The 27,762-nt window shown below is 43.1% G+C and overlaps 2 protein-coding genes and 1 long non-coding RNA gene across 11 annotated transcripts in view; 2 read left to right on the plus strand and 1 right to left on the minus strand.

Annotated features, from left to right (window-relative positions):
- Positions 1 to 226: 226 nt before the first annotated feature.
- On the plus strand, positions 227 to 3,404 carry LOC123139004 (putative F-box/FBD/LRR-repeat protein At5g56810). Its single transcript, XM_044558837.1, has 4 exons — positions 227 to 854; positions 982 to 1,857; positions 1,941 to 2,096; positions 2,860 to 3,404. Exons 1-4 carry the CDS (start codon positions 735 to 737, stop codon positions 3,190 to 3,192), a joined length of 1,485 nt encoding a protein of 494 aa, XP_044414772.1. The 5' UTR covers positions 227 to 734; the 3' UTR covers positions 3,193 to 3,404.
- Positions 3,405 to 20,531: 17,127 nt separating this feature from the next.
- LOC123139006 (serine/threonine-protein kinase BLUS1) overlaps positions 20,532 to 27,762 on the plus strand; it is a 12,686-nt gene continuing 5,455 nt past the window's right edge. For 2 of the 4 annotated variants that reach the window (XM_044558839.1, XM_044558840.1), the window contains exons 1-8: positions 20,533 to 20,939; positions 21,489 to 21,743; positions 21,836 to 21,960; positions 22,063 to 22,107; positions 22,214 to 22,295; positions 26,278 to 26,346; positions 26,422 to 26,592; positions 26,677 to 26,742. In XM_044558839.1, the coding sequence (XP_044414774.1) occupies positions 20,727 to 20,939; positions 21,489 to 21,743; positions 21,836 to 21,960; positions 22,063 to 22,107; positions 22,214 to 22,295; positions 26,278 to 26,346; positions 26,422 to 26,592; positions 26,677 to 26,742 (1,026 nt within the window). In that variant the 5' untranslated portion in view covers positions 20,533 to 20,726. Of the gene's footprint in view, positions 20,940 to 21,488; positions 21,744 to 21,835; positions 21,961 to 22,062; positions 22,108 to 22,213; positions 22,296 to 26,277; positions 26,347 to 26,421; positions 26,593 to 26,676; positions 26,743 to 27,762 lie in introns of all 4 variants that reach the window. The other 2 variants (XM_044558843.1, XM_044558842.1) reach the window with 2 other exon arrangements.
- LOC123139007 (uncharacterized) lies at positions 22,657 to 26,142 on the minus strand. 6 transcript variants are annotated; one of them, XR_006469429.1, is made up of 6 exons: positions 25,546 to 26,140; positions 25,236 to 25,380; positions 24,803 to 25,017; positions 24,643 to 24,718; positions 23,945 to 24,044; positions 22,657 to 23,172 (listed from the first exon to the last, which is right to left on the minus strand). It is a non-coding gene; the product is annotated as an uncharacterized lncRNA (long non-coding RNA). The 6 variants fall into 6 exon arrangements; XR_006469428.1 differs by having other exon boundaries at positions 24,643 to 24,963; positions 25,546 to 26,142; XR_006469427.1 differs by having other exon boundaries at positions 24,643 to 25,017.

Here is a 27,762-nt window from a genome sequence, read left to right on the forward strand (position 1 = left end):
CTGACATTTTTTTTATGGTTATACCTGGCATTATTGTTGTGAATGAGAAAATGGGCACCCCCTGTGGTCAAAATCTTGGTCCGCCACTGGTTCGGAGAAAAGTTGAGATGCAAAAGTTTAGCTAAATGCAACAAGTTCAAATATATCCGAGGGAAATCTTACATATCAGAGATCTTTGCGTGTCACAATATACTTGGGCATGTTCTATTCTTTGTTCGGTCCGGATACCAATTTTCAGTTTTCCTTTTTCTTTCCCTCGAAGAAAAAAAAAAAGTCCAGCTCCAACACGACCACGAGCTTCACTCGCGATTCTATTCCTCTTCTTCCTCTGTTTCCCGTCCGTGGGCGCGCCATCGATTGTATCCTTCACGCGCCGGTGGCGCCCCTCTGACGGCCGCGCCGGTTCCTCGTCGCCGGTGCCCCACGGCCCACGGTAATCCCGCGCATCCCCGCCACGTAGGCTCCCAGTCAGTAGCGCCCAGATCCAAAAGTGAGAATTCTGTTCCCTGCGGCGATTGCCTCAAAATCAGATCTTTTCAGCCCTTTTCCCAGTCAGTCTCTTTCATTCTTTGTTCCAACTTCAGTTAGAGTCTGCTAGGGCCATTATCCCGACCTTCAGGATTCATCTACGGTCGGTTCAATCCCCTTCCTCTAGGCAGCTAGCTAACAGGTTCAGTCCCCTTCAGCATCCATTGACCTTCGGTACTTTTTGGACGATTTCCGAGTTTTTAACAATGGGGATAGGTCATTGTAGCCCAGTGTCGAATGCCAAGAGGAAATTGCCACCAGGTAGCCCGCAGAGCACATCTGCCAAGAGAAGGAAACCCAGGCTTCGAATCAGCAGTCTACCCAATGTAAGCTGAAACAAACTATTACCCCCCCCCCCCCCCCCCCCCCCCCCCAAAAAAAACTGAAGCAGACCACCAATGCTCTCATTATTGTTTTTGTCTTGCTGATGTTGGATCACACTCTGTGCTGTAGGATATTTTGAGCTCTATCACATCTAAATTGTCACTGAAGGAGGCTGCCAGGACGAGCATCTTGTCGAGCCAGTGGCGGCGTGTTTGGTCGTGCCGCGCCTACATTGATCTCAGTCATCACACGGTCTTGTCGGAGTCCGACAAGGAACGATCCTGGACTGGTCCTCGAGGTATTAGACTCAACAGGCGCAAATTTATTAAGAGTGTTGGTGCACTTCTCCAGCAACACGAGGGTGTAGGGACCGAGGACATCAGAATCAGGCATAATCTCTGTGATAGATATGCGGGTCATATCAATAGATTGGTCGACTATGCTATTGCGTCGAAGGCGAAGGGTCTCATTCTTGAATTATGGGCAGTGAATTATGGGCCCACGACAGTGCCATATAATTTCCCTCTTCAGGTTCTTGATACAAAGAACTCAAACTTGTGCCGTCTGGAGCTTTGGTTTGTTTCTTTAAGTCCGCCTGCCAGTTACAGGGGATTTCAGAATCTCACTAAGCTTTGCCTGCGAGATGTTAGTATTACCAATGAAGATGTTCAACGTTTGCTGTCTGAAGGCAATCATCTAGAGTGCCTCCGTATTACCTACTGTAAGATGCTTACCAGTTTAAGGATTCCACATTGCCTGAATCGCCTTAAGGTTTTGCTTGTTCTGAGTTTCCCGCTACTTCAAGACATGACGCTAGATTGTGGAGTGCCAGCACTCCACTATAGAGGCTCATTGATACCAATGGAGTTTGCTGCACCTTTGAAGCTAAGGAAACTATCGATTGAGTTATTGACTTGCCATTCTGCTCTAGGATTCATCTTCAATGAACTCCCAGCAACTCTCCCACGTCTTGAGATGCTCTCATTAAGTTGCACACAACTTGAGGTTTGCATTTCCCCTGCCGTTTTGTATTTTCATTGGTTATGTTCGTATTTATTTTATGTTGGTTTCATGTTTGTTTTATGCAGAGGGTTGATTCAGTGAGCAGGCTTTCCAAATTTCGTTCTCTGCATCATTTGATATTAAACTGGACTATTTCTGGCTCTGCACGCGGGACAACTGATATCCTCGACCTTGGTTGTCTCCTAGAGGCTGCCCCTTTCATGGAAAAACTAGAATTGCATGTAAGCCTATCCTTTTCAGCTTTCAGTTCTTCAGTTGTATGTAGACATGAGACTTAACTTGTTCAATTATATAGATATATATACTAGACATGGGTTAACTAGTAATATTGCTATATTAGTACGTATATTGTACGTAGTACATTGTCTAAGAGATAAACACACAACATCGTGAACAATTTGTAGGAGGTTACTCGGCAACGGCAGCAGCACCTATATTTCAAGATATATGCATTTAGTCTTCTAGCTCACTAAAGTTGTTTATGATTGTTGTCCTAAGGGATGCAAAAAAAATAAAAAAATCGTCGCTCATAGTTTAGCTAAAGAGAGTGGACTTCACCCTAATGTTTGGGTGGATGATTCCCCTAGTTTTAATAAATGAAGTGAGACATGGTGGAATTCCGTTAAAAACATATAAGAAGGCCAAAATATCGAGTCTTGATGTTTAACTATTTGCGCAACACTAGTCTGTGCAACCTCCTGTAGTATTAAGCTATCATGAGGAATCTGTGATCTCTAACATGGACAGAGCTGATCGATTAATTGGTCCCGCAAATAACATGTCACCCGTGTAGCTTATGTGTCTATATCTAGTGTCTCTGTTATCTTATATGATTATATCTCTCTCCTGTAAGTTTATATTGCTTATTTTATTTCTTGTATACATGTTACTCCCTCTGTAAACTTTTATAAGACCTCGAGGGAGTACAAGTTTGTTTGGTCATTGCTGGTTGAGGTACTAACAAAGCTGTTTTCATGCTTAAAGATGGTAATGGACCATTTCCTACACAAGCGGTACTGTCATGAAGACGGCGAGCTGAGGAGTCTCCCTTCATGCCCGCACTCACATCTCAGTTTGGCGCATATAAGCGGATTCATCGGCGAGAAAGATCAACTGGAGCTGGCGCTTCATATTCTCCACAATGCTACGGTTCTCAAATCATTGAAGATCGATCCATGGCCGAGAACAGCTAACCCTATACGAGCGCGCGTCAAGTCAGAAAACCGTCTTGCCAATGGTCGGAGTGTTGCATTGGAATTTCTTTGCAAAGATGACTACCGCAATGTCGTCAGCGTGCTTGAAGATGTGGGGGAGTAGTTGGTCACTGCTTTCCATTTGGCCTGCGTAAATGTATTTATTGTTTAGGGTTGTCTGAGTGATTTTCTTGAGGAAGCCGCGTTGTCAAGACATGTTCTGAGCCCGTTGTGGTAAATGGTTTAGATTTTTGCAAAACCTCATGCTAGTCTGGACTTCGGTGAAAGTTTAGGAAGCAACAAATAAAAAACAAATGAACTCGTTTGAAAAAAGAACATATCGAACTCTTTCATTCTTGAATTTCTTTGATCTTCACTTGACTAATTATGGTTCAACGGCACTTCATCTGCTGCCCGTAAGACTGGGGCACCGAAGGCACTCCCAATGTTTCAGTCCCTTCAACAATGAAAATACTAAGCCAAAGAAGACAAAGAAACTGTTATAGGAAAACAGTTTTTTGAACAAGGTACAATTGCAAATGCTCATATACACGCACATACACTCATCCTACTGAACGAACATCGTTGCACATGCACCCATCCTACTGGATGAACATCGCTGAAAAGGCTAAAACTAATCTAGGAAAACACGATAGCTAATGACAAACAATTCCGATGCACAACAAGATTTTGAAGATTGCTCTATAGCAAGTCTCACACGCGCATACAAGACTTTTTAAGCCAATCCCGCAATGTTATGGTGCTGAGTGTTGACCGACTAAAAGGTAACATGTTCAACAGCTAGGTGTAGCGGAGATGCGCATGTTGAAGATGAATGTGTGGCCACACAAGGAAGGATCAGGTCTAACATCGTCGGAGATCATTCGGGCATATTCAGCGCATGCCTACAGAAGCTCCAGTGCATAGCGGACGGCTAAAGTGTGTTGATAATGTTAAGAGAGGTCGGAGCAGACCAAACTTGACATTGGAGGAATCCGTAAGGAGAGATTTGAAGTACTAGGATATCACCAAAGAACTAGCCATGAACATGTTGGTGGTCCTTTATGCAAAGGCTATTGTTCCACTATCTTTTTGTGTGTGTGTGGGGGGGGGGGGGGGGGGGGGGGGTTGTATGAGGTCTCACATTAAGTGACATCATGAGATCAACCCAAAAAATTCGAATGTGAATAATGGCAGCTTTGGCCTAATAAAACTTTGACATTATTCACGTCCAATTTTTTCTTTTTTTCTGTTATTGTAGGTCAAATTAGGAGCTGAGACTTTTTGAAGTTGAACATCAACTATTGACGTGTGTCCAATTTTATTTTATTTTAAATGTAGATTTTTTTTTCAAAAAACAATCTCACCTAATGTGAGATCTCACGCAAACCTATCCCTTCTTTTTAATTTGTCATGTGGTGTATGTATGGCTTGTAATTTCGAAAATCCATTTCTGCATTCGCGCCGACGAAAAAAATCAAAACAAATACTAGAAAAATTCAAAAAATAAATAAATAAAATTTGTGTGGTAGACAATTTGATGTGTGAGGCCCGCTCCAAATTTCAAGTCATTTGGACATATGAGCAACTCTCAGCAAAAAAGACAAATTAGGGATCTGTAAAAATGTTTACTGTTCATGTACTGTTTTGGTCCGATTTATCTTTTTTGCTGAGAGCTGCTCATATGTCCAAATGACTTGAAATTTGGAGCGGACCTCACGCATCAAATTGTCTATCACATAATTTTTGTTTGGAATTTTTTGAATTTGTTTTGATTTTTTTACAAAATTTTTTCGAACCGGGTGCAGATGAGCCTGGGCATCAAGACGCCCTACTCTTGTAATTTGACCTTTATTATATGAATGAGACATGTACTACCATGTGAAGAAAACATTTCTATATTGTACGCTAGGTGTAATGATATGCACATCGGTTCCTTTTAGACCAGCAACCCTGCCCATCTATTATCTAACTCTCTATTCTTCTAAAATAAATCTAACTCTTCGTTATTTTCTTCCTTAAAGTTCACTACCAAAGCAGCTGGACCAACACGGAAAAAACCATCTCCAGTCGAACAGCCAGGGTTGCTTCCGTATAAAGGAGTGAGGTATTGTAATGTACGAAGCGAATCCGCCATTTCAGTTGCTACAATAATATCATATTGCAAGCCGCTAAGATGCGCTGTTTTTTTGAACTCTACACTCGAAATTGGAATCCTCGCTTCGACGCTACTTGTCATGGCGGTCCTCCGGCGAAGCGTGGGAGGACCGGGAAAGGCTCGGGGAAGACGACTGGGCCAAAATCACGGTGGTCCGAGTGGTAGCGATGGCACCAAACGGAGGGGTGCAAGAACATGGGCGGTGGTGAAAGAAAGCGTGTGTTCTGAAATGTTCGTGACACCAATATTTGGGTGGATGGTCGGTGGGCCATATCACCTGACCCAACCTTTAAATACGGAGTCTCGTGAGGTCGTTTGGAGCGCGCTAAAAAAATAGCGACTCGGGGCCGTATGGCAACTATGCTAAATTGTCATTTTGGTTCAAAATTGTTATACTCATGGTTACTAGAAGAACGCACGTGCGTTGTAACGGGGCCACATTAATTTTAAGAGTTCAATATTATGACATTGGCGACTTTTTTTACCATCAAATCCTCACACACACTCTCTCTCCCCCTTCCTCTTCCTCACTCTCTCTCCCTCTCTCTCTCTAACACACACACACACGGTATATTCTCCCCGCCAAAAAGACCTACTCAATTGGCAATAATGTATGGACTTGTGGTAAGCTTGACTGAACTAATGAATAGTGTGATATATTCCCCAATCATTTAACAATGAAATTTCAGAAATGGAAAGATTATGTAACACCTCAAGTCGTTAGCTACAGTGACCTCCCCCTAATGATGCCATGTCATCAGGCTTGCTAAGCCAAATTGCCACTTGATAAAAATCAAATCCCAATTCAAATTTAAAATAAAGTCAAATAAATTATTTCGTCAAACAGTAAAACTAAAATGTTCACCATATTCTATAAATTCCACTGATCTTTGACATGTTGAGCCCAACATTATTTAACCCAAAAATTAAATCTTGTCAAATTAATAAGAGGTCCAACAGTAGTTAAAATAACCAATTAAATATAAACTTAATTTTATGTATTTCCTTTTGACCTCAAACTTTTTGTGCCACCTAAAAATATTGTGCTCGAATTGTGTGCATAGTTTCACAATTAACAAAACCCATTTAGTTGATATAAGAATAAATAGAAAACGGTGTTAAAAAGGAGAAACAGATTAGAATACATTAAAAACCAAAAGGGCAATGAAAAAGGGGATTCCCCTACCCGGGCCTTGCCACCGAACCGGCCCAGTGGTCCAGTCCCCGCACGGTCGTCTTCTCTTGTTCCTCGAGCCCGTCGCTACAGAGCCGGGCTCCCGCCCGACCACCTCGCCGGCATCGAAGGGGAATGGATAAGGGTGACGCCCGGCCTCCCCTGCCCCCATTGAAGGAAATATGCCCTAGAGGCAATAATAAAGTTATTATTTATTTCCTTATATCATGATAAATGTTTATTATTCATGCTAGAATTGTATTAACCGGAAACATAATACATGTGTGAATACATAGACAAACATAGTGTCACTAGTATGCCTCTACTTGACTAGCTCGATAATCAAAGATGGTTAAGTTTCCTAATCATAGACATGAGTTGTCATTTGATTAACGGGATCACATCATTAGAAGAATGATGTGATTGACTTGACCCATTCCATTAGCTTAGCACTTGATCGTTTAGTATGTTGTTATTGCTTTCTTCATGACTTATACATGTTCCTGTAACTATGAGATTATGCAACTCCCGTTTACCGGAGGAACACTTTGTGTGCTACCAAACGTCACAACGTAACTGGGTGATTATAAAGGAGCTCTACAGGTGTCTCCGAAGGTACATGTTGGGTTGGCGTATTTCGAGATTAGGATTTGTCACTCCGATTGTCGGAGAGGTATCTCTGGGCCCTCTCGATAATGCACATCACTATAAGCCTTGCGAGCAATATAGCTAATGAGTTAGTTACGAAATGATGCATTACGTAACGAGTAAAGAGACTTGCCGGTAACGAGATTGAACTAGGTATTGGATACCGACGATCAAATCTCGGGCAAGTAACATACCGATGACAAAGGGAACAACGTATGTTGTTATGCGGTTTGACCGATAAAGATCTTCATAGAATATGTAGGAGCCAATATGAGCATCTAGGTTCCGCTATTGGTTATTGACCGAGAATAGTTCTAGGTCATGTCTACATAGTTCTCGAACCCGTAGGGTCCGCACGCTTAACGTTACGATGACAGTTTTATTATGAGTTTATAAGTTTTGTACCGAAGGTTGTTCGAAGTTCCGGATGTGATCACGGACATGACGAGGAGTCTCGAAATGGTCGAGACATAAAGATTGATATATTGGAAGCCTATATTTGGATATCGGAATGGTTCCGGGTGAAATCGGGATTTTACCGGAGCACCGGGGGGTTACCGGAACCCTCCCGGGGGTTATTGGGCCTTAATGGGCCCTAAGGGAGAAGAGGTGAGGATGCAAGAGGTGGGCTGCGCCCCCTCCCCTTCCTAGTCCGAATAGGACAAGGAGAGGGGGGCGCCCCCCCCCCTTTCCTTCCCCTCTTCCTCCTTCTTTCCCCTTCTCCTTCTCCAACTAGGAAAGAAGGGAGTCCTACTCCCAGTGGGAGTAGGACTCCCCCTTGGCGCGCCCTCCTTGGCCGGACGCCCCCTCCCCCTTGGCTCCTTTATATACGGGGGCAAGGGGGCACCTCTAGACACACAAGTTGATCTTCGTGATCGTTCCTTAGCCGTGTGTGGTGCCCCCCTCCACCATATTCCACCTTGGTCATATCGTTGTGGTGCTTAGGCGAAGCCCTGTGTCGGTAGAACATCATCATCGTCACCACGCTGTCGTGCTGACGGAACTCATCCCCGACACCCTGCTGGATCGAAGTCCGGGGATCGTCATCGAGCTGAACGTGTGCTGAACTCGGAGGTGTCGTACGTTCGGTGCTTGGATCGGTCGGATCGTGAAGACGTACGACTACATCAACCGCGTTGTCATAACGCTTCCGCTTACGGTCTACGAGGGTACGTGGACAACACTCTCCCCTCTCGTTGCTATGCATCATCATGATCTTGCGTGTGCGTAGGAAATTTTTTGAAATTACTATGTTCCCCAACAGTGGCATCCGAGCCTAGGTTTTATGCGTTGATGTTATATGCACGAGTAGAACACAAGTGAGTTGTGGGCGATACAAGTCATACTTCTTACCAGTATGTCATACTTTGGTTCGGCGGTATTGTTGGATGAAGCGGCCCGGACCGACATTACGCGTACGCTTACGCGAGACTGGTTTTACCGCCGTGCTTTGCACACAGGTGACTAGCGGGTGTCTGTTTCTCCAACTTTAGTTGAACCGAGTGTGGCTACGCCCGGTCCTTGCGAAGGTTAAAACAGCACTAACTTGACGAACTATCGTTGTGGTTTTGATGTGTAGGTAAGAACGGTTCTTGCTCAGCCCGTAGCAGCCACGTAAAATTTGCAACAACAAAGTAGAGGACGTCTAACTTGTTTTTGCAGGGCATGTTGTGATGTGATATGGTCAAGACGTGATGCTATATTTTATTGTATGAGATGATCATATTTTGTAACCGAAGTTATCGGCAACTGGCAGGAGCCATATGGTTGTCGCTTTATTGTATGAAATGCAAACGCCCTGTAATTGCTTTACTTTATCACTAAGCGGTAGCGATAGTCGTAGAAGCAATAGATGGCGTAACGACAACGATGCTACGATGGAGATCAAGGTGTCGCGCCGGTGACGATGGTGATCACGACGGTGCTTCGGAGATGGAGATCACAAGCACAAGATGATGATGGCCATATCATATCACTTATATTGATTGCATGTGATGTTTATCCTTTATGCATCTTATCTTGCTTTGATTGACGGTAGCATTTTAAGATGATCTCTCACTAAAATTATCAAGAAGTGTTCTCCCTGAGTATGCACCGTTGCGAAAGTTCTTCGTGCTGAGACACCACGTGATGATCGGGTGTGATAGGCTCTACGTTCAAATACAACGGGTGCAAAACAGTTGCACACGCGGAATACTCAGGTTAAACTTGACGAGCCTAGCATATAACAGATATGGCCTCGGAACACGGAGACCGAAAGGTCGAGCGTGAATCATATAGTAGATATGATCAACATATTGATGTTCACCGTTGAAACTACTCCATCTCACGTGATGATCGGACATGGTGTAGTTGATATGGATCACGTAATCACTTAGAGGATTAGAGGGATGTCTATCTAAGTGGGAGTTCTTAAGTAATATGATTAATTGAACTTAAATTTATCATGAACTTAGTCCTGGTAGTATTTTGCAAATTATGTTGTAGATCAATAGCTTGCGTTGTTGCTTTCATATGTTTATTTTGATATGTTCCTAGAGAAAATTGTGTTGAAAGATGTTAGTAGCAATGATGCGGATTGGATCCGTGATCTGAGGTTTATCCTCATTGCTGCACAGAAGAATTATGTCCTTAATGCACCGCTAGGTGACAGACCTATTGCAGGAGCAGATGCAGACGTTATGAATGTTTGGCTAGCTCAATATGATGACTACTTGATAGTTTAGTGCACCATTCTTAGCGGCTTAGAATCGGGACTTCAAAGACGTTTTGAACGTCATGGACCATATGAGATGTTCCAGGAGTTGAAGTTAATATTTCAAGCAAATACCCGAGTTGAGAGATATGAAGTCTCCAACAAGTTCTATAGCTAAAAGATGGAGGAGAATCGCTCAACTAGTGAGCATGTGCTCAGATTGTCTGGGTACTTCAATCGCTTGAATCAAGTGGGAGTTAATCTTCCAGATAAGATAGTGATTGACAGAATTCTCTAGTCACCATCACTAAGTTACTAGAACTTCGTGATGAACTATAGTATGCAAGGGATGACGAAAACGATTCCCGAGCTCTTCGTGATGTTGAAATCGACGAAGGTAGAAATCAAGAAAGAGCATCAAGTGTTGATGGTTGACAAGATCACTAGTTTCAAGAAAAGGGCAAAGGGAAAGAAAGGTGAACTTCAAGTAGAATGACAACCAAGTTGTCACTCCCACGAAGAAGCCCAAAGCTGAACCAAAGCCTGAAACTGAGTGCTTACACTGCAAAGGAAATGGTCACTGGAAACGGAAATACCCTGAATATTTGGTGGATAAGAAGGATGGCAAAGTGAACAAGGGTATATTTGATATACAGGTTATTGATGTGTACCTTACTAGTGTTTATAGTAGCCCCTGAGTATTTGATACTTGTTCGGTTGCTAAAAATTAGTGACTCGAAACAGGAGTTACAGAATAAACAGAGACTAGTTGAAGGGGAAGTGACGATGAGTGTTGGAAGTAGTTCCAAGATTGATATGATCATCATCGCACACTCCCTATACTTTCGGGATTAGTGTTAAACCTAAATAAATGTTATTTGGCGTTTGCGTTGAGCATGAATATGATTTGATCATGTTTATTGCAATACGGTTATTCATTTAAATCAGAGAATAATTGTTGTTCTGTTTACATGAATAAAACCTTCAATGGTCATACACCCAATGAAAATAGTTTGTTGGATCTCGATCGTAGTGATACACATATTCATAATATTGATGCCAAAAGATGCAAAGTTAATAATGATAGTGCAACTTATTTGTGGCACTGCCGTTTGGGTCATATCGGTGTAAAGCGCATGAAGAAACTCCATAAAGATGGATTTTTGGAATCACTTGGTTATGAATCATTTGATGCTTGCGAACCGTGCCTTTTGGGCAAGATGGCTAAAACTCCGTTCTCCGGAACAATGGAACGAGCTACTGACTTATTGGAAATAATACATACCGATGTATGCGATCCGATGAGTGTTAAGGCTCGTGGCGTGTATCGTTATTTTCTGACCTTCACAGATGATTTGAGCAGATATGGGTATATCTACTTGATGAAACATAAGTCTGAAATAGTTGAAAAGTTCAAAGAATTTTAGAGTGAAGTGGAAAAATCATCGTAACAAGAAAATAAAGTTTCTATGATCTGATCGTGGAGACGAATATTTGAGTTACGAGTTTGGTCTTCATTTGAAACAATGTGAAATAGTTTCGCAACTCACGCCACCTGGAACACCACAATGTAATGGTGTGTCCGAACGTCGTAATCGTACTTTACTAGATATGGTGCGATCTATGATGTCTCTTATCGGTTTACCACTATCGTTTTGGGGTTATGCATTAGAGACAGTTGCATTCACGTTTAATAGGGCACCATCTAAATCCGTTGAGACGACACCGTATGAACTATGGTTTAAGAGTAAATCTAAGATGTCGTTTCTTAAAGTTTGGAGTTGTGATGCTTATGTGAAAAAGTTTTCACCTGATAAGTTCGGACCCAAATCGGAGAAGTGCGTCTTCATAGAATACCCAAAGGTAACTATTGGGTACACCTTCTATCACAGATCCAAAGGCAAGTTATTCGTTGCTAAGATGTATCCTTTCTAGAGAAGGAGTTTCTCTCGAAAGAAGTGAGTGGGAGGAAAGTAAAACTTGATGAGGTAATTGTACCTTCTCCCAAATTGGAAAGTTGTTCATCACAGAACTCAGTTCCAATGATTCCTACACCAATTAGTGAGGAAGTTAATGATGATGACCATGAAACTTCAGATCAAGTTGCTACCGACCCTCGTAGGTCTTCCAGAGTAAGATCCACACCAGAGTGGTACGGTAATCGTGTTCTAGAAGTCATGTTACTAGACCATGATGAACCTACGAACTATGAGGAAGCGATGATGAGCCTAGATTTCGCGAAATGGCTTGAGGCCATAAAATCTGAGATATGATCCATGTATGAGAACAAAGTATGGACTTTGATTGACTTGCTCGATGATCAGCAAGCCATGTTAAATAAATGGACCTTCAAGAGGAAGACGGACACTGATAGTAGTGTTCCTATCTACTAAGCTCGACTTGTTGCGAAAGGTTTTCGACAAGTTCAAGGTGTTGATTACGATGAGATTTTCTCACTCGTATCGATGCTTAAGTCTGTCTGAATCATGTTAGCAATTGCCACATTTTATGAAATCTGGAAAATGGATGTCAAAACTGCATTCCTTAATGGATTTTTTAAAGAAGAGTTGTATATGATGCAACCAGAAGGTTTTGCTAATCCTAAAGGTGCTAACAAAATATGCAAGCTCCAGCGATCCATCAATGGACTGGTGCAAGCATCTCGGAGTTGGAATATACACTTTGATGAATTTATCAAAGCATATAGTTTTATACAGACTTTTGGAAAGGCCTGTATTTACAAGAAAGTGAGTGGGAGCACTACAACATTTCTGATAAGTATATGTGAATGACATATTGTTGATCGGAAATAATGTAGAATTATTCTGCAAAGCATAAAGGAGTGTTTGAAAGGAGTTTTTCAAAGAAAGACCTCAGTGAAGCTGCTTACATATTAAGCATCAAGATCTGTTGAGATAGATCAAGACGCTTGATAAGATTTTCAATGAGTACATACCTTGACAAGATTTTGAAATAGTTCAAAATAGAACAGTCAAAGAAAGAGTTCTTGCCTATGCTGCAAGGTGTGAAATTGAGTAAAGACTCAAAGCCCGACCACGGCAGAAGATAGAAAGAGAATGAAAAGTCATTCCCTATGCCTCAGTCATAGGTTCTATAAAGTATGCTATGCTGTGAACCAGACCTATTGTATACCTTGCTCTGTGTTTGCCAAAGGAATACAATTTTGATCTAATAGTAGATCACTGGACAATGGTCAAGAATATCCTTAGTGAGGACTAAGGAGATGTTTCTCGATTATGGAGGTGATAAAAGAGTTCATCGTATAGAGTTACATTGATGCAAGCTTTTACACCGATCCAGATGACTCTAAGTCTCAATTTGGATACATATTGAAAGTGGGAGCAATTAGCTAGAGTAGCTCCGTGCAGAGCATTATAGACATAGAATATTTGCAAAATACATACGGCTCTGAATGTGACAGACCCGTTGACTAAACTTCTCTCACAAGCAAAACATGATCATACCTTAGTACTCTTTGGGTGTTAATCACATAGCAATGTGAACTAGATTATTGACTCTAGTAAACCCTTTGGGTGTTGATCACATGACGATGTGAACTATGGGTATTAATCACATACAGATGTGAATATTGGTGTTAAATCACATGATGATGTGAACTAGATTATTGACTCTAGTGCAAGTGGGAGACTGAAGGAAATATGCCCTAGAGGCAATAATAAAGTTATTATTTATTTCCTTATATCATGATAAATGTTTATTATTCATGCTAGAATTGTATTAACCGGAAACATAATACATGTGTGAATACATAGACAAACATAGTGTCACTAGTATGCCTCTACTTGACTAGCTCGTTAATCAAAGATGGTTAAGTTTCCTAACCATAGACATGAGTTGTCATTTGATTAACGGGATCACATCATTAGAAGAATGATGTGATTGACTTGACACATTCCGTTAGCTTAGCACTTGATCGTTTAGTATGTTGCTATTGCTTTCTTCATGACTTATACATGTTCCTGTAACTATGAGATTATGCAACTCTCGTTTATCGGAGGAACACTTTGTGTGCTACCAAACGTCACAACGTAACTGGGTGATTATAAAGGAGCTCTACAGGTGTCTCCGAAGGTACATGTTGGGTTGGCGTATTTCGAGATTAGGATTTGTCACTCCGATTGTCGGAGAGGTATCTCTGGGCCCTCTCGGTAATGCACATCACTATAAGCCTTGCAAGCAATGTAGCTAATGAGTTAGTTACGGAATGATGCATCACGTAACGAGTAAAGAGACTTGCCGGTAACGAGATTGAACTAGGTATTGGATACCGACGATCGAATCTCGGGCAAGTAACATACCGATGACAAAGGGAACAACGTATGTTGTTATGCGGTTTGACCGATAAAGATCTTCGTAGAATATGTAGGAGCCAATATGAGCATCCAGGTTCCGCTATTGGTTATTGACCGAGAATAGTTCTAGGTCATGTCTACATAGTTCTCGAACCCGTAGGGTCCACACGCTTAACGTTACGACGATAGTTTTATTACGAGTTTATAAGTTTTGATGTACCGAAGGTTGTTCGGAGTCCCGGATGTGATCACGGACATGACGAGGAGTCTCGAAATGATCGAGACATAAAGATTGATATATTGGAAGCCTATATTTGGATATCGGAATGGTTCCGGGTGAAATCGGGATTTTACCGGAGCACCGAGGGGTTACCAGAACCCTCCCGGGGGTTATTGGGCCTTAATGGGCCCTAAGGGAGAAGAGGAGAGGAGGCAAGAGGTGGGCTGTGCCTCCTCCCCTCCCTAGTCCGAATAGGACAAGGAGAGGGGGGCGGCGCCCCCCCTTTCCTTCCCCTCTTCTCCTCCTTCCCCCTTCTCTTTCTCCAACTAGGAAAGAAGGGAGTCCTACTCCCGGTGGGAGTAGGACTCCCCCTTGGCGCGCCCTCCTTGGCCGGTCGCCCCCTTCCCCTTGGCTCCTTTATATACGGGGGCAAGGGGGCACCTCTAGACACACAAGTTGATCTTTGTGATCATTCCTTAGCCGTGTGCGGTGCCCCCCTCCACCATATTCCACCTTGATCATATCGTTGCGGTGCTTAGGCGAAGCCCTATGTCGGTAGAACATCATCATCGTCACCACGCCGTCGTGCTGACGGAACTCATCCCCGACACCCTGCTGGATCAAAGTCCGGGGATCGTCATCGAGCTGAACGTGTGCTGAACTCGGAGGTGCCGTACGTTCAGTGCTTGGATCGGTCAGATCGTGAAGACGTACGACTACATCAACCACGTTGTCATAACGCTTCCGCTTACGGTCTACGAGGGTACGTGGACAACACTCTCCCCTCGCGTTGCTATGCATCACCATGATCTTGCGTGTGCGTAGGAAATTTTTTGAAATTACTACGTTCCCCAACACCCATGGCCTCACTCCTCCTCGATGCCCCCTCCCAGATCCACTTCTTCCCTCCTCGCTCGCTCGATCCCGGTTATGTGGACGAAGTCAGATGCCACGACAACCATGACCGACCCGTCCACACGGCCACTGCCCTCCCTGCTGGCTAGGAGCTTGTCGAGGAGCTCCGAATGCCTCCGCTACTTCGTCTGCGCCAACGAGATCAAATCCAGCACCCCTAGATCGACGTTGTTGCCGTCTTCCTCAACCTTCGGCCACCGCGACATTGCCGTTCGATCCACGCCGCCCCGAGCTCCCCTCTCTCCTCCTAGGGTGCCATTGACACCGCCGTGATCTCCTCTTGCCTTTCCCTAGTTTCCCCTCTCGTTTGCTCTCGTTAGGTATTTCGTCGTGGCCGAGAACCGTCGTCCGCCATGGCCATTGCAGGGGTAGCCACTGAGCTCCTCGGATTGACCCCGTGGCACATGCCCGCTCCTATGCGCGCCCATGCCCGAGCCTTCAGCTCTTCTTCCGCGCCCGCGAGGCCACTCCCTCTCTGGCTCTCCATGCCCAGGCACGTGTCACACCGCGTCCGTCGTGCCCACCGTTGCCATCACGCTCGCCACAGTCACCGCAATAGTGTGGCTCGTGCGACGCACACCCTGGCCGCGCGTCACACTCTCGCTGGCTGCGCTCGCCCCGTCTGCTGCCGCCTATCCCTTCGCTCGCCCCGCTGTCGCGCCCCTGCCTCGCGCCGCCTCCTGTCGCGGCCATCTTCTGCCAGCCGCCCCCTCAGTCGCGCCGGCCGCATCTCTGCCCTCCACCATCAGTCGCTCGCCTCGCCTGCTGCGTGCTTCTTCCTGCTGCTATGCGCTGCTTTACCACTGGTACGCTGTTGCGCCATGCCCTCGACACCGCCGTGGACAAACGTGGCGGAGGGATTGTCAATGGAGTACGAGGAGGAGGTGGCGGAGAAGGTGTGGAGAGGCAAGAGGTCTAGGGTGGCGTCAGCTGGTTGTGGTGGAAGTGATTATGCGAGAAGGAGCCGGAGCGAAAGGAGAGGTCACAATTGGAAAGAATCGCAAAAAAATCATAACCCGGAGATCTCATTCCAAAAAATGCTAATATCGATGGAGGGGTGATTTCCTTCAATAGGTGGAAAACATATGAAACATTGGATGTTATCAAGGAAAGGTAAAAATTTAGGAAAGTTAGGATTTTGAACTGATTTTTATGCAAATGGGGTTTTATTGTTTGGTAACATGATATCAGTACCTACCCGTTTGTGACGTGTCTGATTAGGAAAGTTTGCAAATGTTAAGAAACTATTTATTGGGAGAAAAGTTTGTGACGTGTCTGTTATTTCTTTTCTAAAACAAATTTCACTAATGAGAGAAATCGATTGATTTAGATAAGTTAGGAAAGTTAGATTCAAATCTATTATTTGTTTCTTAAAAATTTGTTATTTGTTTCCTAAGACAAATTGAACCAATAAAAGGAATCGATTGATATGAATAATTTAATGAAGTTAGATCCGTGATTTGTTATACGTTAGGAAAGTCCTGGTTGTAATAAAGAGTAGAGAGAAAAATAAACCGATGGATCATGATGGAAGGGGGGGTGGGAGGAGAGACGAAAAAATTCAGTAAAAATAAACCATGAAGACTATTCACCAACTGCTTCATTAGGAGTAGAGATTACGACGAGGCGTATATGACGACCATGCTTGAGTTGGTCAGTTGTAACTGGACAAACAGGCCGTGCTTTGCGGGTTGGCCCAGAAGCACGCGTGTCCGGCACGTCAGGTGCCCCATGCCGGTCGGGCTAAATGGGCCATGCCTGAGCCTCGGTGTGGCACACGTGCCGGCTTGACACAACTTTTTTATTTTTTTGGAAGCCCAAAAGCACGCAGGCCGATGGCATATGATGCCAACCAGTTTAGCACATGTGTCGTGCATGGGCCGGAAAAAGTTCAAAATAAATTTTGAATTTGTAGACCAAAGCTAAATCAAATCCTGAACTTTTAATCCCTGAAATCAACACACCAAACTCTCTGATCTCGGTCTATTTTAAACCTTGACGGCGTTGCCAAACAGGAAACGTGGACAAGGCATGTTGAATCCTGGGATTTTTTACGACGAATGCGACTGGACCGGCTCACCAGAAGCGAAGCGAGTTTCTTCTTCTTTTTTTAACGCGCGGCATATAAATACAGAAAAAAGAGACACTTAGGAGGAATCGAGCTTGAAACCTGACACGGGTTAAGTGCTCACCCTAGCCTAAAACCAATGGTTGTTAGAGCTACAATGAGAGGCCCGAACAGTTTAACCATACACAACAGCGTCGAGATTCGAAAACAATTTTATAAGGGCAAACAAACATTGAAAAGGTTAAAAAAATTAAAGTCTTCGAAAAGGTTAAAAGTGTGAACCCTTTTTAAAAATTCTGAATACTTTCTAACAAACACAATCAATTTTGAAAAAGCAAACACTTTTTGAAACATCAACATTTTTTAAAAACATGGGAACAAATTTTGAAACCTGAACAAAATTTTAAAGTGCAAACACTTATTAATTTTTTGTAAAATACGAACAAATTTTGAAACCTGAACAAATGTGTAAGAAACATGTTTGTGACCTCTATAAAATGTCACGAGTTAAAATAATGTACATGACATTAAAAAACATGTTTATACAATATAAAGAAAATATTTGTGTGATTCAAAAAATATTTCATACATTAAAAAAATTGTAAATTTCAAAATATCTGAATATTTATTTTAACACAATTTGAAACATAATCAATTTTGAAAACACAATAAATTTTGAAAAAGCAAACACTATTTGAAACATAAAAACGTTTTGAAAAAATTGGAACAAATTTTGAAACATAAACTTTAAAAAAATGTTTAAACAATGTAACAAAATGTCCGTACAGTTTTAGAAAATGTTTATTGTCATTAAGAAAATGTAGAACGTGTATTTGGCAGAATGTTACGGTGTCACATTTTTCAGAAAATGGTTTCGGAATTTAGTAAATTATTTGCGTTTAAAAAAAATAGAAATTATGAAGTTGTTGACATCTTTTTCAATAAATGTTTCATAATTAGAAAAAAAATGTTTTCATTATATGAAAGCTACTATGTCTTCTTATACACAACGCACTAAATATAATCATCATCAGCCATTAGGGTGATTAGCTAGGTGTGGCCGCTATCGAGTTCGACTCTTCTGAAGCTCATTGTGTGATGTTAGTATTTTCTGTCGCTCCTAAGAGAAGACATGTGGGTTCGTGTAATTTTTAAAATTTATTGCCATTAAAAAATGTAAAGGAACTTATTATCATTACAGAAAGAAAAAGAAAATTAAAAGCAGAGCGAGCATGCGAGCGACCGTGCTAATCGGCCGGCCCGATTCGTCCTAATGCAAGCAAGGTTGATCCTTGTCATGTCACCAAATACCAGCTAAACCCCCCATAAGGTTTGAAATAGACTGGGATTGCAACGTCTGGTGTGCTGATTTCCAGGACTACAACTTCAAGGTTTGCTTTGAACTTTTTCATGCATGGGCTCAAGGCGAGGCCCCATGTCCTGACCCGGCATGACCCGATTGTACGGTCCTTAGCACGTGATCGTGGGGAGCTCCTAACGGGCGCCTTCAGCGCCGGTTCCCGTTCTGGCGCCCACACGCCTGCGAACTGGGCCGGCCCATCTTGCCTCGTGTTCCACTTCTGCTCGTTTGCTCCCCTCGCTCCCTCATTCATTCTCCCTCGATTGCCTACTTCGCTCCCTGGATCGGTCAAGTATTGACTTTTGACGAAAAAAAAACAAAAAATGAAAAATTTCATGAATTCAAGAATTTTCATAAAACTTGAAAGAAAGTCCAGGAACTTATAAAAAAGTTCACGAATTTGAAAAAAAGTTCATCAATAAAGAAAAAACGATTTTGAAAAATGAAAATCTTAAATATGCGAACAAATGTTTCGAAAATCGTACGCAAATTTCAAATATTCCTTTTATTTTAAACGTGAACTATGTTTTTCAAAAACTGCACAATTTTCGGAATTTGAATACTTTTTTTGTACTGTGAACAATTTTTAGAAAGCGAATTTAGAATACACATTGAAAATTTTCTTAGTACAGGGTGAACATTATTCAAAGAAACACTGAACATTTTTTAAAATACGCTGAACTTTTTTTGAATACATGCTGAACAAAATTTCTCTGCACGATGAACATTTTTTATACACACTGAACATTTTTTCAATGTATGGTGAACAATATTCAAATACACATAGAACTTTTTTTAAAATACGATGAACTCCTTTTGAATGCATGCTGAACAAAATTTCTATACATGATGAACATTTTTTTATGCACAGTGAACATTTTTTTTCAATGTATGGTGAATTTTTTTCTTCAATACGGTGAACAAAAATTTGGAATTCAGAACTATTTTTGAAATATGAACAAAATTTGGAATTTCGAAAAACATTTTCTGAAAAGTGAAACGAATTTCGAAAAATCTGAACATATTTTGGTATTGAAAATAGTTCATCCAGTTTAAAAAGTTCACTGGTTTTCAAAAAAAGTTTCATTGAATTTGAAAAAAAATTAATCAATTTTGGAAAAAGTTCATGAATTTTGGTGAGAAAAGTTCGTCGATTTTGCAAAAGAAGGAAAAAACTGAACAAAATCGTTCATAGGAAAAAAAAGAAACAATATAGAAACAAAAGGGTAAAAAGGCTCTGAAAAAACACGAATACTAAGGTGGCGGACTGGCTATGGCAGAACGCTTGTACTCTGGAGGACTCCAGTTCGAATCTTGCCCCACGCTAGCACTTTTTTGCGTTTTAGAAACAGCAAAAAAGAAGAAAGAATGGGCCGGCCCAGTGCGGCGGGAGGGTGTGCGCCCGAATGCATAAATAACTAAAACGGGCGCTTAAGGCGCCGTTTAGGAATTGCCGTGATCGTGCGTAGATGCACCGCGCCATCTATGCATCCATCGTGTCGGGCCAGGCCTACCAAAGCTCGACACAGAAAACCCCCGGCCCGGCCGTCGGGCCCAAAAATCAGGTCCAAGACCGGCCCATCATGCAAAAAGCCCATCAGGCCGGGCCTCTTCCTTAAACTGTAAATATAACGGGCCCAGCCTTGCTTTCGGGCTCAAAATCTAGGCTCAGGCCTGGCCCATGGGTCATGCCGGGTCGGTCTTTTTCGAGCCGGGTTGTGTCGGGCCGTCCGGGCCGGGCTGCCGATGGCCAGGTATAGCGCCACCCCTCTCCCTCCCGGCCGAGTGGCGCGCTCCCTCCGTCGCCCGCCTCCCACCTCCCGCTTCAGCCACCCCAAACCCAATTCCCTCCTCCGCAACGCGCGACCCGTCGCACGCCCCGCCTCCCCCTCTCCTCCTCCTCACCTCTCCCCTCGACCCGTCGCGAGCCGTCCTATCCTAGCTAGGGTTACGTCGTCAAGCTCCGTCCCACCCCGCGCGCGGATTCCGCCAACCTCTACCTCTGCCCGCTCGTCGCGCGCGTCGGAAGGCTCGCCCCGCGCGCCGTCGCGTTCGGGAGCCGCGGTGGCGGCGGCATAGGCCGGCAATGGTCGGGTCGGGGTCGAAGCATGCCGCGGGCGGGAGCGGCGGCGCAGGCGGAGGGGAGAGGCGCAAGTACCCGATCCGCGCCGAGGACTACGAGCTGTACGAGGAGATCGGCCAGGGTGTTAGCGCCATCGTCTACCGCGCGCTCTGCAGGCCGCTCGGCGAGACCGTCGCCGTCAAGGTGCTCGACTTCGAGCGCACCAACAGCAACCTGGTAATAATAACCCACTGGCGCCCGTCGCGTCGCCTGAACCCGCCTTCTGTTTCACCGGCCCGCGCGCCCATAATTCCTGTCTTGTTCGTCGGGTGTTGCATCATAGTAGCGCGACATGTTTGTCTGTTATATCTCGCAGTAGATTACTCAGGTAGATGATCCCGGCCTGTCATAGAACGCATCAATTTTTCGGTCATACTCATGTCGTCGATGGACCTGTCGGATAATTAGTAAGTGCAGATATCAATAATGTGCCTAGAAATGCTTGGATTCATATTTATGGATAAGGAAGTTTGGTAGCTGGCATTGGATTTATGTTAAGCTGTCGAGAATGCATGATTATATGAATCTGAACCGGCTGGATGATACCGGCCATTTCAATGGTGCAAGTGCAAATATGTCATGCAGAGGGAATCCGATACGCTCCTTGGTTGTATTGGCTTCTAGCATTGTCTGCATGCAGTTTCATGTCTCCTATTCAATTTAGGTCCGTCTTCATGCCACATTTTAGTTCGAGAATGACCAACACCGGTGCTTGTCTTGATGCAGAACAATATCATGCGTGAAGCCCAGACAATGATTCTTATAGACCATCCTAATGTTGTTAAGGCGATCTGTTCATTTGCAAATAACCAAACGTTATGGGTAGTTATGCCGTACATGGCTGGAGGATCTTGTCTTCACATAATGAAATCAGTCTATCCGGATGGTTTCGAGGAAGCTGTCATTGCAACACTGCTCCGTGAAGTTCTAAGAGGATTGGAATATCTTCATCATCATGGGCATATACATCGTGATGTCAAGGTAGATGCACATTCATATATATATCTGGAGGATCTGCTGTTCCCCTGTGCTGAGCGCTACGTTGATTTCCTTTCTCTTTCTTTTGACCATAGGCAGGAAATATCCTAGTTGATTCTCGTGGTGGAGTTAAGCTTGGAGATTTTGGGGTTTCTGCTTGCCTTTTTGAATCTGGTGACAGACAGCGGGCTAGAAACACTTTCGTGGGAACTCCTTGCTGGTAGTCATTCTGACAAAGCAATAAACAATTAAATATGCTTTCATTTCTGCTACATAACCTTTTCTTGACACATGCTCATGTGTCGGCCCTTTTAATGATTAGGATGGCACCAGAGGTAATGGAGCAACTACATGGATATGATTTCAAGTAGGCTACTTACTGTACTGGATCACTAGTTAACTAGCGGGGTACCTTTTCTTCACAACTGCTTGTTAACTGGAGCTGCTTTGAACAAATATGAAATATATTGCAGGGCAGACATATGGTCCTTTGGAATTACTGCACTTGAACTTGCCCATGGTCATGCTCCTTTCTCAAAGTACCCTCCCATGAAGGTATACATACTCAAGCAGATACCATATTACTGCACTTGAACTTGCCCATGGTCACGCTCCTTTTCTTATGACTAGTAATCATGCACGTGCAATGCACGTCTCAAATTTAAAATCTGAATACACAACTTACATCTCTTATCCTCCATGTCCAATGATATGGGATGAATGTAATAATAATTCTCAGATCAAGGTTGAAGCAATCATAAAGTCATATATTACTCCCTCCGTCCGAAAATACTTGTCATCAAAATGGATAAAAAGAGATGTATCTTGAACTAAAATACATCTAGATACATCCCCTTTTATCCATTTTGATGACAAGTATTTCCGGACGGAGGGAGTATATGTTAATTCATTTTGATAACTTGCATTAAGCAGTATTACTGCACTCATTTGTCCACGTAGACCAAGTGTACCACTCGGGTTTGACACAACATAAAAAGCACCACCACTTTTAATACAATCAATTTTCTCCATCCATAGTGACCAGATCCAGTTGCTAAGGATTTATGTTAGATTAGACAAAAATGGTCTTAGCTGCACACCTGCAGTATTATACTATTATGCCTAGTTAATTACTCCCTTAACACCGTCAAACTGTTCCTCGCCACATGTCATTATCTTCTTATTACGAGCACATCATACCAGGACCCTGGTCACGTTTCCGATCTCCCTTTGGCCCGACAAAGCTCGCTTTGTGATCCCAACTACTGCAATCCTTTGAATAAGTTCCTGGCAACCTGTTCAACAATGTTGATTTCCCAAACAAAGGACACACCGCAAAACAACACATGCATCTCCACTTTTTATCACATTGCATCCCTCACCAGCACAACCACCACCGTTCTGGTCTTTGTAGGAGTATAAGCAACTCCCTCTGTAATTTTGCAAGTATTTCACATCAGTGGTAATCAACTAATCATGGATAATACAGTATAAACTAAAAAACCATGAATTTCATTGCCCTCTTCTACAGAAAAATACAAATTATAGATCCAAATTTTACATAGTCCTGATGCCCCTTTTATGCTTCTTAAGAAAAAGGCTACAAAACTGAGAAACAACATTTCAAAATATAAGTACCTAGTCGGAATGACCCATTGGTGGCATCATATATAATGTGTGGAGATTTATAATTACACTAAAATATGTGTGACATACCTGTACAAAAAATAGTCTTTTTTACGAACCCGCATTAAAGAACATATAACTGGCTTAGGTTGGAACTTTGTTTAGTCCGAGTCTCCGAGACATGCCCATTTTGCAAAGATGGCCTTGATGAAAGCGCCCAATTTTTTCCTCATCTAAGAGCTTCTAACTCAAATGACCGGTACTCACCCTTTTTTTATCAAACTTGCAACACTTTTGATCACCATCTAGGGGTCCTAGGCCAAAGTGAATGACATAATAGAGAATAACCAATAACTATTATGTAGGACAACTTAAATGGCTGTTGGTAATGATTTGTCATTGTTTTGTGAAGCGCATGAAAGCTGTTGGTTAGACAAAAACTGTTGAAACTCGTATTTTCGTGTACACATGTGTGAATAAGGAGAATTATCATTCTTCAATTGAGCAAATATGAAAGAACCCTGCTATGCTACGGGAATGCATCCCAAAGAATGAGAATCTGCTAACTTAGTGTATACCTTATAAAATCATTTCGGTCATCCGCTGAGCAATCTTGTAAAGGCTTTGTGTAATTTCCAAGAAATGCCTCATATCTAGTGTGTTCTGCACCATTTTCACCTGAATCGGTCACAAAAAATCAACTTGTTCATCTAAAATAAACAGGGTTCTACTCATACACCAGAAACGGATAGTTGAACCACCAAACATTATATCTACACTGGCCACCTGACATTATGATCACTTGTCGTACCTATTACATGAAAAAAAAGTATACGTCATCTTTCGTAAAAAGCTTATGATCTAATTCTGTGTTGTCAAAAGACACTTATTCATCTATTTATTTGCTAATATACGGGTGTGGCTCCATGCAGGTGTTTCTCAACTTACAAAGAACTGTACAACCTAGAAAACTTGAAACATCTGCTTTATTGTCTATTGCCTGACAAGCTTCCACATTGGGACAGTAGAAATCGCTAGGACATGAAAATATCAAAGGGTCCCTACAGGTTCTAAAGTAAGCCTCATGGTTGCACTTGCCTAGTTTCAGAAAGGGCTAGCGAATAAAAGCCCAACTATATAACTGAAACGTCTAATCGATTATTAGCCAACATCTCCTACGGCTGAATTTAAAATCATTCGAAGTAAGAAGAAATAAAACTGAAAATGGAAGGACACTACTGACAAATAGCAAGCAATACATAGATATTGTGGCTACCTTGGAAATGTGCACCCCCAGGCTTGTATGAGCTCCAGAACACTTGATACAAATGAACGCACCAAAAGTTAATGATCTGCAAAGACAACAACAATTGAAGATTGAGAATAATGTGGAACACTCAGTCTCAGATACCATGCACGCTGGACAGAAGTTTTACCTTATCTCATAAGAAAATAAGAAATACACATAGTGTTGTAACTTAACTGGGTCGCCGCCGTCGACCCCAGCAAGGCTGAGAAGTAGCTCCCACACTCCGGCGCCAAGGCCGCCGTCATTGAAACGGCGTTGACGGTGGCGGCCGAAGTGCGGCGAACATAACTTATCATTATCAGTTTAGAGAAGAAGCAGATAAAAGATTACAACCAAATATACCTGGAAAATGTATATCAGCAATAGAATATTGGCTGCAAGCCAAATAAATAAGCATACTTTGCCAGATGACAACCAACTAAAAAGCAAAAAGAAGCAAAAGTTGAGGGCAGAACAGAGCATCTATATATACCTGTATCACTGATGAATAAAATTAATAAAATCCTAATAAAGATGGTGCAGTAGTTTTTCAGACTCAATGATATGGAGATGTTACTCACATTTTGGGACACCTTTGTACAAGGTCATTAAACTGCATCTCACGGGGGGTAAGACAACAAGCTTGTTGCAGATTTGAAAACATCAACGGAAGACCCCTTTACCCCGTCAGGCCCATTGTAACTTGTATGTATAGGTACTCCAATCCTTAGAAGCATCCCACAACAATGTTAGATGAGAGATTGAAAAAAACACAGTAGCACACATGGTCTTCCTCGCACAACTATCATCAAACACCCAGCGTACAACGACCCACATGTTTTAACTCAATTGGTGGAGAGGAAGTAGGGCCTTGACAGGGATGTAGCGTACCAAGCCTTCTTCCTCCTCCTCCTGTGGAGGCGTGGAGGCCGGGGCAGCTTCTGCCGCCGCCCGGATCCAGGGCAGTAGATGGAGCGCGGCGGCAGCGACCACCACGGCCGATGAAAGAGTACCTACACGGGCGGGGAAGTGCGCCGGACTGGAGCTTATGGTGGCGGCCTCGTCTCGCGGAGGCGGCGGAGATGGTGGCGGCACGCGCGCAGCCGCCCCATCGGTGGCAAGTGTCGGGGCGGCACAGGAGGGCAGCGGAGTTGGGCTCGCATGGGGGAGTCACGAGAGTGCGGCGGCGATGGGCTCGCGTGGAGGCGATAGGGCGGGGCGGTTGGGAGGGCAGCACGATTGGGGAGAGAAAGAAAAGGATTGTGGGTATGGGGCGAGAAATTAGGGATACCGATGTCATTAGCGTGATTCGGGTGGAATCCATCGGCTGTTGCGGGCCAGGCCGCGGGATCGTGGACGCGGGAGTGCTAGGAGATTGGGCAGACGACGCGTCTGCTCGGCAGAACATTGGATCTGGGCCGTTGATTTGGGTGGCTAACCAGTAACGTAATATGAGCAGTAGGATATGTTTAGGTTGGTTTAATCGGAAGGTCCTGGTTATCTTGTGTACAATTTGTTGTGTGGCTTTAGGAGAATTCATGTTTGCTCTTTTAATAGTAGTATAGATGTATGGTAGGGAGTAACTTCAAATTTCTGAGATTTTACTTCACTTATTTTGCTTAGGTCTTGCTTATGACACTTCAAAATGCTCCCCCTGGTCTTGATTATGAAAGAGATAAGAAATTCTCAAGGGTAAATATATTTGAGACGATCCATCACCTCTGTGTTATTTATCTGAGGACTTATGCATATGGTTTCTTATAACAGCATTTCAAGCAAATGGTAGCTATGTGTTTGGTAAAAGAGCCTTCAAAAAGGCCGACTGCAACAAAATTGCTCAAGCAATCCTTTTTCAAGCAAGCTCGTTCCCATGATTACATTGTTCGAAAGCTTTTGGAGGGATTGCCTGGCCTTGGCGCCAGATATCAAGCTTTGAAGGTACACTGGTTTAAATGGTGCATGGCTATTTATTGGTCACTTGATCTTCTTCACTCTTTAATGTGGGATCTTAACTATTAACAGGAAAAGGATGAACATTTACTTGCTCAAAAGAAAATGCCTGATGGTAGAAAGGAAGAAATCTCGCAGGTGCTAATTCTAAATTTGTAATATATCATTCCTGAAAATGGCCCTATTGTTGGAGTAGTAAAATCAAGCAACTATTTTATCTTTAATTGTGGTCTTTTGGCATGTCTTGTAAAGGTGGCAGCCACAATAATTAATACCCCCTCCGTCCAATAATATAAGAACGTTTTTCAAGCTATGTTAGCTTGAAAAACGTTCTTATATTATGGGACGGAAAGAGTATTACTTATGGCATCGGTAATCATGATCGCCGAACAAAGTATGCATTTCATGTTGGTTTCTTTATCCAAATGTTAATTTTTATGTTTCCCCATAACATGATTAAGCATATTGATATGACCTTGTTTCTGAAATTTTGCTAGTTAGAAAGACAAACGGGAAGCTTATGAATTTATGATTAAACCAGGTAAGGTTGGGAGGACATGGCATGACTACGTGATAAAGGCCGACACTAGAGTCACTCATGTATCTTCTCAAACAACAGAGTTCAAAATTTAGATGTGGCTACATTTTTAACACATCCTAGAGATCCCCCACTATCAATCATAACGTTTTTAGGAAACCTAACGCACATATGCGCCGTAAAGAACTCTTTCTTTTATGGTCAATAGTCATAGCATCTCTGAACGATATCCTCCTTCACCACCTACATGCTCCACCGGGAGTATTTGCCATGATACAACTGGAACAGGTAGGGGGCTGGAGGAGGGAGATCAGAGAAGGGCGGAGACACCATTTTTCCGGTGGGCGACGCCGAAGCATGAGATAGGGTGGCCACATGGAATCCTAGCGTTGACCCATCTTTCTTCACGGGAGGTGAATGGGAGAGAATTGGGGGTAAGAAGCATATAGTGCAAATTCGGTGAAGTGGCAGGGTAGTTTGGGCAGGTTTTTGTTTAAGTTGGAAAAGCTCCTCACAAGGTGCTTCTGCCTTCGACTGAAAGCAGCCACAACGCTTCCAAAAAGGCTAAAAATAATCGAGCGTTTGGTTGGCCCCTATTGGCCTGTAAGGGTGAGAAGCCG

This window comes from Triticum aestivum, chromosome 6B, assembly GCF_018294505.1.
Source record: "Triticum aestivum cultivar Chinese Spring chromosome 6B, IWGSC CS RefSeq v2.1, whole genome shotgun sequence".
Taxonomy (NCBI): Eukaryota; Viridiplantae; Streptophyta; class Magnoliopsida; order Poales; family Poaceae; genus Triticum; species Triticum aestivum.

What these genes read in the sequence shown, in the direction of transcription:
- LOC123139004 (XM_044558837.1), top strand. Translation starts at nt 735, where the DNA reads ATGGGGATAGGTCATTGTAGCCCAGTGTCGAATGCCAAGAGGAAATTG. An exon ending in TAAGTTGCACACAACTTGAG is followed by an intron (nt 1,858 to 1,940) that starts GTTTGCATTTCC and finishes TGTTTTATGCAG; the next exon opens with AGGGTTGATTCAGTGAGCAG. An exon ending in TGGAAAAACTAGAATTGCAT is followed by an intron (nt 2,097 to 2,859) that starts GTAAGCCTATCC and finishes TCATGCTTAAAG; the next exon opens with ATGGTAATGGACCATTTCCT.